This window comes from Medicago sativa, chromosome 3, assembly GCF_051527215.1.
Source record: "Medicago sativa cultivar Bolivia chromosome 3, Bolivia_mono, whole genome shotgun sequence".
Taxonomy (NCBI): domain Eukaryota; kingdom Viridiplantae; phylum Streptophyta; class Magnoliopsida; order Fabales; family Fabaceae; genus Medicago; species Medicago sativa.
Window position 1 is genome coordinate 28847516 of NC_140751.1, and position 16536 is coordinate 28864051.

Here is a 16536-nt window from a genome sequence, read left to right on the forward strand (position 1 = left end):
AACCTTACAATTCTCGTCGATGGCATACGCTGCTGCCTGAGTATACTAGAGAGAGCAGAGAAGACTTCACACAGCTGCCTTTCCCCGACACAATATAGTTTCACGGCGGCGCCGGAGAAGATGCATCCTACTCCGGCCACCGCTTCCACCGACCACAAAAACAAACGCCGCTGTAATACTCCGTCCACAATACTTTCCCTCGACGGCGACATCCTCTCTATCATCTTCGCTTTCCTTAACATGTTCGACCTTGTTCGTTGCTCTCTCGTTTGCAAATTCTGGTAACTTCTCTTTTCCCTTTCATTTCCTTTTCTGTTTGCAATGTGAACAAAATAATAGTTACTCCCTCCGTCCCGGAATAACTGACACATTTTCTAAAAAAAAGTGTCCCAAAATAACTGACCCATTTCAATTTTCAATACAACTTTCATCATTCCCAATACAATATAACACTAAATAATATTACTTTTATCATTCTCAATACAATATATTCCACTTTCCCCTTTATTTATACACTTTTCTTAATCTGTGTGAAAAACCAAAGTAGGTCAATTAAACTGGGACGGAGGGAGTAATTTGTAACACCGACACTTTTGATGGAAGACGTATCTGGTATCTGGTGTCTGACATGTGTTGGTATCCGACTCTAACACGGTTGACATATGTCAGCGTCCAACGTTGACATGTGAGTGCCACAGTGTTGTTGAGATGCATGGTGGAGCTCAACAAAGAGAATAATAAAAAGTTTGGAAGTGATAGAATGAAGTTGATTGATTAATTTGTGTGTAATTGATTAACAACTAGCAACTAACTAAGTGCAACTGATTAACAACTACTCCCTCCGTCCCAGAATATCTGGCCCAATTTGGTTTTTCACACAGATTAAGAAAAATGTATAAATAAAGGGGAAAGTGAAATATATTGTATTGAGAATGATGAAAGTAATATTAATTAGAGTTATATTGTATTGGGAATGATGAAAGTTGTATTGAAAATTGAAATGGGTCAGTTATTTTGGGACACTTTTTTTTAGTAAATAGGTCAGATATTCCGGGACGGAGGGAGTAACTTAATCAATACTACCGAAGCTGATAGGATTGACAAGTGTTGTCTGACGTTGAAGTTGGTTTTGAAGTTGTTTGTAGTTTGTTTGTAGTCCCACATTGCTCAGGTTTCTGCGCTGTTGAGTGTATAAATATGCTTGAGTACCCTCATCCTTTGAGCTAACTTTTAGGATGAGATCCAAACCCATTTAACATCTTTTATTTGGTGGTGGCCGGGGTTTGAACCCCGGACCTTGCATATATTATGCATTGTCCTTACCAACTGAGCTAAGCTCACGAGGACAAACCCATTTAACATCTGACAAACAACACACTTTCACGTGTGAGTACATAGAATAATGCCATTTTCTCAGATTATTATCAATTCCAACATGTATGTGTTGTATCTGTGTCCTTGCTTCGTACTAATTGCTATTTTTTTTTTGAAGGAATGAAATACTTGAGTCTCGGTCACTGCGAAAGTTTTATGAGAGGAAGTTGCGGAATAATGCTTCGAGTTCGAGGTCATTTGAACATACTAAAAAGTCCTTGAGGGTGATTTTAAGGGATGTTGCTATGGAGCAGCATAGATTGGCGCTTCAATGTGGTGGGTTTCATGTTGATCAGTGGAAAGGTCATTCAACAACGTAAGTTACTAACAAGTTCTTTAAAGTTAGTACTGTACGTAATTATATGACCCTTTTGGAGCATTCACTTGTCGCTTAATATAAGACCCTCTCTACACATTACTGGATACATTGATTTTTCTTTTTCCGCTATCAATTTACTATGGAATATGAGAAATCAACATTGAACATATTTATATAGAAAGGGTAATTTAGTAATACGCATGAAAAGTGTCAAATGGTGTTATAAATTGGGATGGAGAGAGTATTGTTTTTCAACCATCACTTGCTTTACTCTATAATTAGTACTAGTAGTATTTACTTCACAATTTGTGTATATGTTTTGTGTGACATAAAATGTGTATATGTCTGTGTTTATACATATATTTATGTGAGTACAGATAAATAAATTATTGATACCAGCGTTGTTGATGGTGGAATACGGTGAAAGGCCGAAAATCCATAATTTAAACGCGCCATTGTGGCCTATGGCGGGCATCCCTTCACAAATTGGACATGACGATTATCAAAAAGTCTGCCACGTCATATTACGCCGTGACTTCCATATTATGCCATATAATACAGGTTTAATAGTGTGGATACGTGCATGTGCATGTCAAAATTTTAAAGCTATCATGAATGTTGTTCCGTGTTCACTAAAATGTCGAACTGAACTCAGATCATTTTTGAAATTTTATGAAGTGTTTGTTAAATGTTAATGCTGCTGAGGATATTTGGCATGATTGTTTTATGTTATTCGATAAGTACATGGCTATAGTCTTTTAATTCTTTCTTAAACTGCCTTAGTTACTGGTTTCATATGGACATTTATTTTTTAACTGTTGGCATTATTCCCATAATCCTATTACATCTGTGCGACTATTTCTGCCTCCCATAACTAGAACTTAATGGATTCTATATGCAAAAACTGTTTATTATTAGTACTCTGACGTAAATATCAATGATGAATCAATACTCTGATCGCATAAGTACTTGCCTACTTTGTGTACATATGTTCGATAAATACACACCATATAAACGTTTGGACTGTTTACTAATGTTCAATCTTTGCCTTTCCATTCAGGATTTCTCAGTGCCGAATGAAAATGGGCACACTTGTTACTGGTGTGGGAGATAAGGTGTGGACACCATTCTTATATTTTATGCATTTCGAATATCCTGTTCTTAAAAACATTCTTCCCAGAGCAGCTGGTATAAAGTTTGTTTTATGGAATATTAAACCTACGGTGGATTATGAACTGCTTTGCGGTTCTATGACTAACTTTGCATGATCTATTCAAAGTTATCGCTCAAGACATCCATATCATTTGTCGAGTATGATTAATAAGTTTATGAGTTGGTAGTCATGAACCATGAATGGTACATGTATGTGCATCTACACATCCTCACAAGACAATATCTAATGATCCTATAGTGTCTGAGCAAACTGTATTCTGTGGGAAGCAGTAAATTAACAATCGTATAGAACAATCACAATAGTAACTATTCACCAATTCCATATATGAATCTTGTAACTTCGAAGTATTTAGTTTTTTCATAAGTAGTATGACAAAAGAAAGATATGATTGAACTTTAAATTCACATGAACACAGAAAAGACAAGTGATTCAAAGGGTTACTGCCTATGCTTTGGTGGCTGTAGAAAACTTCATCAATAGATTCCTTAAATATCTAATATGGATTTTTGTTCTGCTTTTGGAAGTGTACTTGCTCTGTATTTGACTATGTTAATCATTTAAATGGAGCATATTTGTCATTTAAAACAGTAAAAATTCATGTTATATTGTTATCTTATCTACCTTTTATTGATATTTTATTTTTATTCTTTTTCATGTGGTATAATTTTTTAACTTGATTAGCCATGTGTACTAACTATTCTCTTGGCATTATGCAGGTTATTCGTCTCTGGTCACTAGACCGCTATAAATGTGTAGAAGAATACTCGATACCTGATACACTTTCTCTAGTGGACTTTGATTTTGACGAGAGCAAGGTCAATGATTGAATGTTTTATGGATTAATTTTGTTCAGTGAAAGTATAAGAAATATTGTAAAACTTTTCTTAGGAATGAAAAACCTTAAATAGTTTGGTTAGTTAATTCACATTCTACTAAAAGTTAGTATTAATAAATATAATTGGTTTCAATTGTAATGGCTGAGGTTTTGTATGCTTTATATCTCTTAATATTCATTTGTAGATCGTTGGTCTAATTGGCAGTCATTTATGCATATGGAGGCGGAATGGGAAAAGAATTGTATTTCCTTCTCTTGAAGGCAAATTCATAAAAGGTTCATGCATGCGGTAAGCAAAAACAATGATCTTTCTTCTGGTTTATTTCAAATTCTGTTGCATAAGGCAGTCAGACTCAGAATCTTGTATGCTTTGCTGGCATGAAGTTGAAAATTTATCTAAATTGAGTCTCATAAGGCAGTCTGTTGCTTGCTCTAAGCTTCATTTGTGAAATACAAGCCTTCGTGATTTTTCTGTTCTGCTCTATTCCTGTTATTTTTCTATAATAACTATTAAAAAGATTAACATTTGCAATAACTACAAACCAAACATCTAAATTCTTACTTGAACTTTAGTGATATGATTACACCTGTTAATTAATTGTATCGTATTGTACTTTTATAAGATCACATGACCTGTGTTAAGATTGTGTATTTTACACTCCTTTTCCACTCCTAGATAGGATCTTGATTTTGACCTGAAAGTTTTTCTTTTCCCCTTATGTGCTTGCAGTTACTTTGATCCAGAAGCTATGGTTGGATGTGATGATGGGTCTGTTCGTGTTTTTGACATGTATAGTAGGAGATGTTCTCAAATTATAAGGTATCTTGCAGTTTTTTTCTGTTTTATTTCTGTCCAAAAATGATCTGATGTCATTGCACATTAAGTTTATCATGAAAAAACACAAGTTGCATATTGTATAAAATCATAAATCTCATTGGTATAGGTTGATTCATTTTAATTGATTGAGGAATAACTTAAACATGCCGTCTAACATTTATAATATGTAAAACTCGTTATCTGCAGAATGCATTCTGCACCTATAACTTGTTTATGTTTAAGTGAAGATCAACTGATACTAAGTGGCTCCACTTCGGGGAATATAACAATAGCAGATCCTTCTTCTGTTCAGAAAGTAGCAACACTTAGATCAAGTGATTTTAGAGGTAATGGTTTATCCCTTCTAATTAATATTGTGGTTAGCATGATTGCATTCAGGATTTGCAACACAATCATAAGAATCAAATTATGTTTCCTTTTTTTATTTGATGAGCATCATGCATTCCTCTCAGCATAATATACACGATCGTTTTGTTTTTATTGCTTGTGGGACCCCTTCCTGGACCCTGCGTATGCGGGAGCTTTAGTGCACCAGGTTGCCCTTTATTCTTCAATCCCTTTTTTATTATCAATATATGTATTGCTTTGTGGACATGTGACTTGAAGATGAATGTCTAGATTGCTTCCCTCGTTATACTTCAATATAACAATCGTACTACTTGACTATTAAACCCATGGCTTTATAGATATATAGTTTTCCATTCGATCATTCTTAGTTTTTTTACGTCTTAACATGTAATTTTGTCATTTCCGAAACAATATTCCATCTCCTCGAAGGTCCCAAGCTACTTATATCTTTTTGAACTATTTTTGCTCACAAGAAATAGGTAATTGAAAGCTATATTCAATAGGGAACTTTTTCTGTAAAAGTTTTAGCTATATTCGAAGAGAAAACATCGATACTCAATTTTGTTAAAAGTCAGTCACGATTTTGTATTTTGGATGTGGGTTTGGTTTGGTTAGTTTGTGGTCTGGTGTGAATCACTTTTTTTAGCATTTGAATCATAACTTACTAAATTAAACCAGTTTAGTTCAAATCTTGTTCTAGGTGGTTTGGTTTAAGTGTGATTCAGTTTGGTTTAAAATGGTTTGTTGACCACCCCCAAAGGAGGGAACTATGCAAGCTGTCGAATGTTTGAAAATGGGAGATAATGTTTGTGTAGTTAAACCTGGGGTGCTATAATGTATTCATATTACATTGGCTCAGCATTGGAATTAGTTTCTAATTTCTCCAGTGTTTGGTTTGCACTTCTTGTGTGTCCTTTATGCTATGTGATTGTACATTGGACCGTCAATATATTCCTAGGGACCTAAAAGGCCTCCAAAAGGCCCTTTTAGACCCTCCAGAAGGGCTTTTAGACCCTCCCTGAGGCCTCAGAGCCCTCCAGAAAGGCCCTAAGGCCCAAAGGCGCGCCCTCCCTGGGGCGCCGCCTCTGCTCACTTCTAGAAACTCTAGAACGCGCCTAAATACCTAAATACCCCTGTTACTTACTGACTAAGTAACCACAAATCAGGCCCATAAAGGGCTATAAATACAACCCTTGAGAGCCTTCTCAAGGCTTGACCAATACAATACAAACCCTAATACGATTATTGTACTTTTAGCAAGTACATACATGTATGAGAAATACTACTGTACTTGTGGCACTTCAACCGGAGTTAAGTTAATATGATCTTATTTTCTTTGGTGGATTACTCCTTGACGAAATAATATTTATTTACATGCTTGAAATATTAATTTTGCATGCATGGCATAATCAGTTTTGACCAATGTAGGAAATTAAGCACTACAGATTCTGATGCAGCAAGTGAAAATCTTACTTAATGTTTAATTTTCCTTGCAGGCATAAAGACCTTGTGTTTAAAACCCTCCTCTCAGCTATTGTTTGCCGGATCAGCTGTTGGGTATACATATTGTTGGGACATGAGGTATGCTTGCAATAGTGTATTAAAGGTTATTGCTAGGGGTTGGGGGCATCAACGTTGGGAATTCCTAAACAAATTATGACGCGTGTAATAAAGCATGCTATATCATTTCCAAGGTTTAAAATGACAGTCGCATTGCAATCCTTGATATTATCAAGAATTGTGGTCAAATGCAACATCGCGGTCAAATGCAATTGATGCGGCCATAATTTTAGTCACAAAGACATTCAAAAACTTCATGTCGCAGCCATAATCACACCTATTTTAAAACCCTGATAATTTGTAGAAATTTACAGATTTTCCATATTAGTATTTTCATCACACCTGTAATACATGTGGACTCTAGGAACTGATTGTTTTCGTATATTCTGACGGGTATTAAGGTGCTGGATGAGGCTTTACGCCTTCCCTAATTTGTCCTTCGTTTTGCTAGATAGTCTTCCCTCGTTCTTTTCCTCTCTAGATGTCAAAAGATTAGGTTGATTTGGAACATAAATGCTCTGCATGCATAAACCATTAGTTATTCCGGAGGTTTTGGGTTCGATTCCAGCCTTGTGAATGTAACAATGTTATATCTCTTGAGGGAATGCTTTGCATGCCACCCATTGTGGTCCTATTCAGCTCAAGGGATTAGCCTCTGTTGTAATTGTGTGTAGATGATACCTGATTCACACAAAAAACAAGTCATTCATTTTTATTTGACCAATGCAAAGTTTTATATATATCATCACTCATATACACAATCTTGATTTTTTGCATGCAGGACACGAAAACTGTTGTGGAACACACGAGTGAGTCCTAATGTCGTGTCCTCCTTACAGCACATGCAGAATGACAAATCAACATTGGCTGTTGGAGGAATAGATGGTATCTTAAGATTTCTAAATCAAAATAATGGCAATATTGTTTCAAGTTGTATTGCGGAGGATAGATTGTTGGCGACGTATCAAAGTCATCCAGGCTCCATCCAAAGAAGGAAGGGGAAGAGATTGCCTGAAGATACCTACATAAATGTTGATGCCATTCCTAGGAATTCTCGACCTTCTATTACATGCCTAGCAGTTGGAATGAAGAAGGTTGTTACCACACACAAGACTAGGGACATCAGATTGTGGAAATTCAAAGACAACAATACCATTTCGTTGTAAAATTTATGACCTATTAAATTTGTACCTCTAAATTTCGTGTACGGGTTAGAGAATCCACAATGATGGGTGTTTCACCTACTTAACACAACTAAATACTATAGAAGCAATCTCTCTCTCTCTCTCTCTCTCTCTCTCTCTCTCTATCTCTCTCTCTCTCTCTCTCTCTCTCTCTCTCTCTCCCAATAAATAAGTTGTATTAAAATGATTATTTATTTATAGTTATTGATGGGATCGATTTAGTAAAACAACAATTTGAGGAGTTAGGTTGGACTTTGGAGAAACTAGGTGTTTATTTATTAGGGTTAATTATGTTTCTAGTCCCTATAAAATAGCGATCTTGTAAGTTTAGTCCTTACTTAATTTTAATAGCATTTTTAGTCCCTAATTTTGTTTTTTTTGCCCTGAGTATTAGTTCCTACTCAATTCAAATTTGTTTAATTTATGCTTAAACTCTTAAATTTTTGAACAATTTTTTGCAGACATGTTTAGAACATTACTAAAAGTTCCTGCGCAAAAAATTATCGCAAAATTTGATTTCTACATCCAGATTTTATTACTTTTTATCTTTAACTTTTGTCGTTTTAAAAAATTCATATTTAATTCATTTCATGTCTGAAAATTCTAAATTTTAGTAAACGAACCTTTCATAGTGTTCTAATCTTGTCTAAAAAAAATCGTTCAAAAATTTAAGAGTTTAAGGATAATTAATCAAACTTTGTTTTAGCAGGGACTAATATTATAAGTAAATTTTTTTTTTATAGGGACTAAAAATGCTATTAAAATTAAGTAAGGACTAAACTTACAAGGTCGCTATTTTATAGGGACTAGAAACATAATTAACCCTATTTATTATTAACGTTAAAATGGTATATAATGAGTGATGTGTATATATTGGTCCCACTTAAGCTTTCAAGATGGGTGCTTTATGGTGAATTGTCTTAACTGTTGCCACATTGGAATTGGACTTACTCATTATATTATTTTCACTCATCAAGGTTCTAAAAACTACTTATTGTAAAAAAAAAAAAATATTGTTTCTAAAAATTCTATAACTCAATTGATCTTTTTTTGGTCTAATTATCATCATGTCAAATAGTTTAAAAAAAAATATTGATTTTATATTTGTTCCTTTAATATTTACAAGAGAAAACTAATGCAATTCATTAAAATCAAAGGATCACTATAAAGTGGAATGTCAAAACAAAGTTGAACATAAGAGGTTTTACAGAATGATAAAGTACAACAACTTCTACTTAAAATGGAACCCACCCCTCTATCATTGTCTTGCAAGATAAAAGAGTCCACAACACTCTTCGAAACCAAAGAAAAGATAACTTGTTTGAATCTAATTCCTACGTTGTAAGACCTGTAGTTTAGGACAACCTAGAATAGGCCTTTGCCGTTTTAAATTTTATTCTGTTAATTTTTGTACAATGTCAAAACAAGTATTTTTTTTTTTTTTTTTAAAAAAAAGTAGTATGTTTGTTAAGCATGAAAATATAGTTGAATACATATTAGTTCACTAAATTGTAGTAATATGTTTTGCCTTATTTCATGCATTTGAATGATTTTTAGAGTTGGGAAGAACCAAACATGAAAATTTGAATATATCTTGGAAATAATCAAAATTCATTTAGGGAATTTATTTATCGTTGAGACGATGTTATGAGAATTTTACGACATTAGAGCCTTGTGATGAGACGTAGCTATTGCCATTATTTTCCTTTCATCTCTGACCAATTGGTTCTTCCGTTTCCCCCATTACCAACATTGAAAGACGCAGCTACTGACATTATTTGTGCTCCCACACGCTGCATTTTAATTTGCCATTCCCATAGTCACATTCAATTTGTTGAACAACATCAACTTTGAGACCCACTCATACTGCATTTGTATCTTCATCATCATAATCTATTTGTTAAGATTTTGCATAGCACATCACAATTCACCTATTGGAGACCCGCTCACCAAGGTATAACACAAAGGTATCAATAAACAACGAAACCAACACTTTCTGAAAACCCCCTATCTTTCCCTATCATTTCACTCAATTTTTACGTTACACACTATCTAAAGTCTCTTAATGCAGCCAAGTAATTCCTACAATACTCCTACACACCCTCTCGGTCACTCAAGGTAAATTTTTATATGAAATTTTACGGGTTAAATTTATATATTATATATGTAATGTTTGTTCTCTCAAATCAAATCTTATGGTGACCTTTTGATATGGTTCGCTTAGTTTCTTCTATTCTAGGATGTGGTTTCTTAATTCTTGTAAATCTTTGTTTCTAATATTTTCCATGGCATTTCACTAAAAGAAAATATGTGATTTGCTGCGATGAATCTTGCAGTTAATACATAGTTAATTTCTAGCAAACGAACTTAGTTAGAGATATGCTACGGAATACCTATTGAATTGGTTTTAGCATGGATTGAGAGATAAATTGTTAGGGAAATAAATATAAATCCAACGTAATATCCCTTACTCTAAATGCTTATTAGGTTGCAACAATTTAACCCTAGAAATTTGGCTCCAAAATCCCAGCATTAAATGCTAAGTGAGATAATCCTAAAAAAATTTGGCTCCAAAGTGTTTGGCTGTTTGAAATTCAAAATAAAAATTTAGGTGCACAGTGCTCAAGTATGCCACCACACAATTGACCAATCAGGTTTGAGATATCCTCTCCTCCCAATTAGTATAGAGAATACACGCTTCACCAGACAAAATCATCTCCTCCCAAAAGTTCAGTCTTCATCTTTCTTTCTCTCTCTCTTTCTCTTCCCATCTCCTCCTAATTTTTTGAAATAAAAAAATGCTGTGAAAACAGAAGAAACACAACCATTCCTTCTGGTTCGTTTCTGTACATCTATCACCATCTTGGTGTGTGTTTGGTTTGGAGGCGGACAGAATTGATTTTGATAGAATTGAGTTTGAGAGAATTGCTTTTGGTTAAAAGTGAGTTGGATGTGAATTGATTTATGTTTGGATACACTAGTTTAAAAGTGATTTTTATGAATTAATGTTGTTTGTATATGTTGAATCAAAATTGCTTTTAAGTGCATAATTACCAAAATAGGTCCCACCTAAAATTACATTACTTTTATATTTAATTTTGTTTATTTTCCTTCATAATAATTTATCAAGTATTACGTTAAAAAAATTATATGTTTATAAATTGTTTTCTTTACATTAGTTAATTTCTTTTTTCATTCAATTATTTTAACAATAAAAAAATCCTCTCAACAGAAGAAGAAACGCAAATCATCACAAAAAAAAAATTAAAAAAATAATAATAGAAAGCCTATGATAGAGATTTAATGGGCCAGTGAGTTAAACATAACAAAAAGCCCATGTACCATCATCTTCAACCTATTGCCACAACAACAGTAAAGTTGCAGATCTTAAAAAATCATAAAACAAGTTTCAAAGAAAACAAGGGTAATATAGGAAGATAAACATGTCACACATCTTTAAAGGCTGAAACCACGTTTTCTCCTACCGTAGAAGCTACGAATCTCAGCTTCAGCAAAACCACGTTTGGAGACAAAAACCACGTTTCACAAACTTGCTTTTTCATTCATCCAAACAACATGTTTAAGGGCAAAACGACGTTTGACAAAAGTAACCCACGTTTGGAACCTCCAAACGTGTTGCCAAACACATACTTGATCTTTTTCACTTCCACCGGCGACCACCTCCCTCCTCATTTGTATGACAGTCATTCTATGACATCTTCGCCACCGCCACCGTCATCATCGTCGGAACCGGCATCGGAGTTAGGCTGTTGTTTTTCGTTTCAATGAGCTCTTCTTTCATCACCGCCACCGCTGGATCCGTCAACTCCGATGGAGATAAATTTATGTTGTCGGTGTTGTTTTCTTCGCTGAAACCATCGCCGCTGATTAAAGTACAATCAAAACCCATATGAAAAAAACGGAAAAGATTTCAAATTTACGAAATTCGTCGACGGCGGCGGACAGTAGAGAAAACAGTTGATGATGGTCGGCGGACAGCAGAGAAGAAGGATGATGATTGCATCAGTGAAGGTTCCGCCGACATGGTTCAATTTTTTCACAGTTAATATTTACATTCATTACTAATACACACAGTCAATCAGTTGAATCTGTTTTTTTAACAAACCATGACTTTAATTTATTTATTGGGTGGATTTTAGTGATGGCACTGGCTCAATTGATTGAGCAACTCCTGAAACAAGGGAAGTCATGTGGTGATTCAATTCAAAACTGCTTCACTTCACTAAGGGAGATGAAGTAGAGGATGAAGACGGCGAGGATGAGGATAGTGACGATGATGACTCCGAAGATTACGATGAGGTTAATCTTTACTGTTTCTTCATGTATATCAGTTTTTAGCGTTTTCGTAGACTTATATCTCCTTTTGTCTACAAGGTTCTATGATTAACATGTTCTCTTGCTGACTGTTTATTAATATTTAACAGTTCTTAATCATGTGGGTTTGTTTAAATTAGGACTCTGAGGTTGAAGAATATGAAGAAACGGAAGATTAACATGTGGGTTTGTTTAACAGTTCTTAATCATGTGGGTTTGATTAACATGTGGGTTTATTACTGTCTAACTTGAATTCATTGGTGAGTTTTTTAGTAGACCCATGCAAATGGAGATGGTCAATTAGTTGTTCATAAATTTTTTTTCTATGATGTTTGCAGTGGCTCACGGTGACAATATAACTCGCGATGGTATACATTCTTGAATTTTTGTTTTCCGTTGATGCTTACAAAATGCAGTAAAGAAAAGCATATGAGGTGTAGTATTTTTATCCTAATATTATCATTCTCTAATTCTCAATTGTGTTGTTATCATTGTTCATTGATTCGATTCAGTTCGTTTCCATTAGGTACCTAACAAATGGTATTCTTCTCCGAGAAAGTTAAGTTGATCAAAAGCAAAATGATTATTCTTTTATCTCATTGGATGCAGCCCAGGAGCGGAGTTTGAACACGTAAGGCAGATTCTCCTTTCTCTTTTTTGACAAATTTGATTAGTAACTAATTTGGTATGTAAAAATAGCATAAACAAATATCGGACAAGGCTGCCATATCTATTTGTTTTAATCTACCATTTGTATGTGTTGTTGTATATTCCCTGCATTGGCTGCCATGGCTGCTCTGTTGATGTTACAATGCTAATTAATATGTTTTGGTTCTGATGGTAAAAGGTCCATAGGACTGATTTTTTTGTGCTGGTGTAAGGTGTGAGTAGATGGTGAACAAGCTACTTCACTTTTAATCTGCCACATATTTGTGTCAGATTTTTGTTTGCAGGTTCTTTAAACACAACTTTGTTTGTTCAGTGTTTGTTTCCAAAGTAACCTGCATATTAAAACTTGCTTATTTGCATGAGTTAGTCAACTTTGCCAGTACTAGACAAACTTATATGATGCATTACTTTCCATTCCAATACGTAAGATGTCTGATTTGGATAACTTTATCATATTTGCCAAGGATCAAGAAACTATTGATGCACCGATAAGTTTGAAATTTACGCTGATTTTTTTTTCTTCTGTTTGTAGTGTATTGATAATATTTATATAGAATTGTTAATCTTTAATGTGTTACAATAATGTTGGTGGGGTTGTAAGCAAGGTTGTTCCTAATGACTTGATGAAATTGAGAACTTTTCACATGAAATTTGACATTGCTATTGTAAGTAACATTTTATAAGTTTATAATATGTGTCTATTCCGTTTTTATGGCTTTTGCAGCACGAGTATGCAAGTTCTTCTGACTGTTCCAGCATTCCAAATGGTGCTTCTACTCTCTTTCTTCCCACAAAGTTTTACCAAACAAGTGTTAAGGATTTGACAACCTCTGATGTTTTTGGCAATTTGGTAAGATATATATTTAATTGGTTTTGTGGAAGATGTCTTGCAGAAGCTGTCTTGGTTTGGTTTTTTGTCAGACTGCAGTGCCTGCTGACGAAACAGAATTAACTGTCGTGGATTACTTGGGTTGTAGTTGAAAAATGTTATTTCAAATTCAATCGTGAAAAGGATATGCCGTGCACTCTTTTTGGTCAGTGGCTACAACTTTGCAATTCACGTAGGTTCGTTGAAAGGTGCAACAATTAGACTTGGTGTGACAGATGCTGGTAACAATAAGATCATATATCCTATGGCTCCTCTAATGTTGGTCCTCCGTACAAAACTGTGTTCACCAACCAGTACTGGTGCAACTTGGCCTATTCAAATCAAACCAGTTCAGATTGTAGTTTGAGAAGTTGTTATTTTACTTTGTTCTATGTATGTTCATTTCCCCTTTAAGTTTAAGCTTTAGATTTAAGTTTTGTTCTGTCTATGTTATTGGAACTCTATTTTAGTACCAAACAATTTATATCCTTTGTCTTAATTTTCCAAGATATCTTTTATTACTATCTCATTTGGTTTGATTTGAATATTTATGTCTAAAGGTATTAACAAATGTTACACTATACCAAACTAAATAAGCTTTCAAGATATCAAGTAATAAGGTTTGATTTAACTGTCCAAACTTACTTGCAAGCAATTGGTTTTGATTGCTCAACCAAACTATTAACAAAAGCATGAACCTGCCATAGTTTAAATTTTGTCCGTCACCGATCAGTTTTAATTTATAGAATTGATATAAGCATGTATTTACCGGAATGGAAATCTGAATTGGTTACTATTATAAATTTGTCCAATTATAAAATAAGTATAATGTTAATTTGGTATAATGTAAGCACTTTTAATAAATTAATGTGTAATATAATTTGCTCTTGGGTCATGTATTACTAAAATAGGGTCTAATGGTGCCATTTTATTTTGTTGATTGTAATGAGACTATATAAGAGTCGGAGTTTGAGCTTTTATGTGCTATGTTCTATATTGTACCGAATCATCTCTGGTTAATTTAATAACAATAGAGGAATATATTGCATGACAATAACAATTGATTTTTTTTTTTTGTAAAGCTTATAGAAGAAATAATATTTAAATAAAAATCAATTTTTAGATGAGATTTTTCCATAAAAGTTGTTTTAAAAAATTTCATTGATATGTTCTATATTTTTTGCTTTTAAAAAAATGTTCTATATTAAAAAAAAATGTTCTATAAAAGAATTTGTTGCGAAAGAGTAATATTTCTTGCATTATCACGTGAAAAAGTCTCATTGCTTTTTAATAGTACTTTAAATTTTTATTCTGACTTAATGTTAATCTAACCTATGATTAGTATTACATAATGAATGAATCAATTGTTGCGTGTGATCAGAAATAAAAGTCTAGACAAAATTGGTACGTTAACAATGATAGAAGTTGAATCAACCGTTTCTGACAATTACTATTCATAATCCACTAAAAAGCTAGGAAAAAAACGAATTTGTAAAAAGTACGATTTTCGAACTATATAAATGTCGTCATGATATCACTAATCTAATAAATTTTTATCATTTGATAAATTCCAGTACAATTTTTTATTACAATATAACTCATTGGTGACTATTTTAATCGGTAGGACCCGTGCGGCGCACGGGTCGTCAATCTAGTTTCTGTATATGTTAAATAAGCCATTTTGAAACTTGAAATGCAATGAATCCAACTCTGAACAACGCAAACACTTAGAAAAAGTTTGAAAAAGCCAACAGCCTAACACAATTCAACATACCTTCTTGTGTTTTTATCACCTTCATGAGAGGCCGAAGCGTAAAATTAATTCGTTAGGGGACCAATATGAAAACAATAAATAAGTTAAGAGACCAAATATCCAATTTAGCCTTTATGTAAAAATATGCCCTAAAAATGTGATTTCATCTGTCTCAATTGAAAAATAACGAGATTCTCGTTTATTTTCATGGACGATGTTTTGTTGCAGGTGTAATGGTGTTTCGTTGCGGCTGTAACTGTAGTTCGTTGTGATTTTTTGTCAACTATGTAAAAACGGAGAATAATGGTAACGACGATTAGCTACAACTTTTTACCTCGACCTTTTTCACGATATCATAGCGTTTTTTAAAACCTTGATAATAGTGATCTTTCCAAATTCAAAAAATCTCCATATGAGACATTAATCAAATCAAGAAATTCTAGAACCCTGAAAATACCAAAATCTCAAATTAAGAAATCAAAGGATTTGAGAGATGGGTTGAGACAAGAGTGATGGTGGCGTCTCTGAAGAACCAATAAGAAACTAATAAGAACGAAAACCTTTCATAGAAAATATCTGATTGTTTTGTTTTCACAAGAATCCTTCAAATGACAACAAGTTTCAATTCCATCTAAGGGTTTTGTTTTTTGGCAAGGGACTTATAATTCCATCTAAGGGTTCTCTCTTGATTCCAAAATTAATTTTGTAAAAGTGATTTCATGTTCACATTGGTGTGTGTTTGTCTTGGTTTGGTTTGGGTTTGAGCTAGAAGGTTGGTTTAAAATCCAAATAACCCTAAAGTTGATGGGTTAAATCGTGTTTTAAGGTTGTGATTGGAAACAATGTTTAAATTTCAATCAAGAAATAAACACCTTTCTTGGATCTTTAGCCTTTGAATTCGATTTGAGGTACTAAACTTTTGCGTTTGGTAGTGTCTGGGTTTGTTTTATTTTTCTTTTGTTTATTTTTCCCCTCAAGATTTGAAGATGATGAGATAAATATGATGGATATTTCTTTCTGCTTTATAAGTCGAAGATGCAGATGAAGAAAGTTGATAAATTTGAAGATGAAGATGACAAAAAAGATGACGAAGATAATAAAAATTAATTAAGAAATGTTTAATTTATTGATGAGGTAGATTTTATTTTACTTTAAAAATAATAAATACACAGGTTTCGTCTGACTCAGCTAAGTGAGTGATCACATTTGCCTTATTTCATTCAGTCCTTATTTCATCCAGTTTTCAGTTATTTGCTTAGATGCTTGACACATGGTAAAG

The 16536-nt window shown here is 33.7% G+C and overlaps 1 protein-coding gene and 1 long non-coding RNA gene across 4 annotated transcripts; both read left to right on the forward strand.

The window, feature by feature from the left end:
- On the forward strand, window positions 1-7699 carry LOC146936951 (F-box family protein with WD40/YVTN repeat doamin). The gene is made up of 9 exons (XM_085751494.1): window positions 1-281; window positions 1493-1690; window positions 2754-2808; window positions 3584-3682; window positions 3888-3991; window positions 4433-4522; window positions 4727-4866; window positions 6385-6469; window positions 7230-7699. The coding sequence occupies exons 1-9, from the start codon at window positions 121-123 to the stop codon at window positions 7612-7614; spliced, it is 1317 nt and encodes a 438-aa protein (XP_085607620.1). The 5' UTR covers window positions 1-120; the 3' UTR covers window positions 7615-7699.
- Window positions 7700-10914: 3215 nt separating this feature from the next.
- Window positions 10915-14028, forward strand: LOC146936952 (uncharacterized). 3 transcript variants are annotated; one of them, XR_015030799.1, is made up of 7 exons: window positions 10915-11694; window positions 11793-11952; window positions 12108-12149; window positions 12306-12401; window positions 12494-12598; window positions 13361-13403; window positions 13530-14028. It is a non-coding gene; the product is annotated as an uncharacterized LOC146936952 (long non-coding RNA). The 3 variants fall into 3 exon arrangements; XR_015030800.1 differs by having other exon boundaries at window positions 10915-11664; XR_015030798.1 differs by having other exon boundaries at window positions 10916-11678.
- The last annotated feature ends 2508 nt before the right edge of the window (window positions 14029-16536 follow it).

What these genes read in the sequence shown, in the direction of transcription:
- LOC146936951 (XM_085751494.1), top strand. Translation starts at nt 121, where the DNA reads ATGCATCCTACTCCGGCCACCGCTTCCACCGACCACAAAAACAAACGC. An exon ending in TTACTGGTGTGGGAGATAAG is followed by an intron (nt 2,809 to 3,583) that starts GTGTGGACACCA and finishes GGCATTATGCAG; the next exon opens with GTTATTCGTCTCTGGTCACT. An exon ending in TTGATTTTGACGAGAGCAAG is followed by an intron (nt 3,683 to 3,887) that starts GTCAATGATTGA and finishes ATTCATTTGTAG; the next exon opens with ATCGTTGGTCTAATTGGCAG.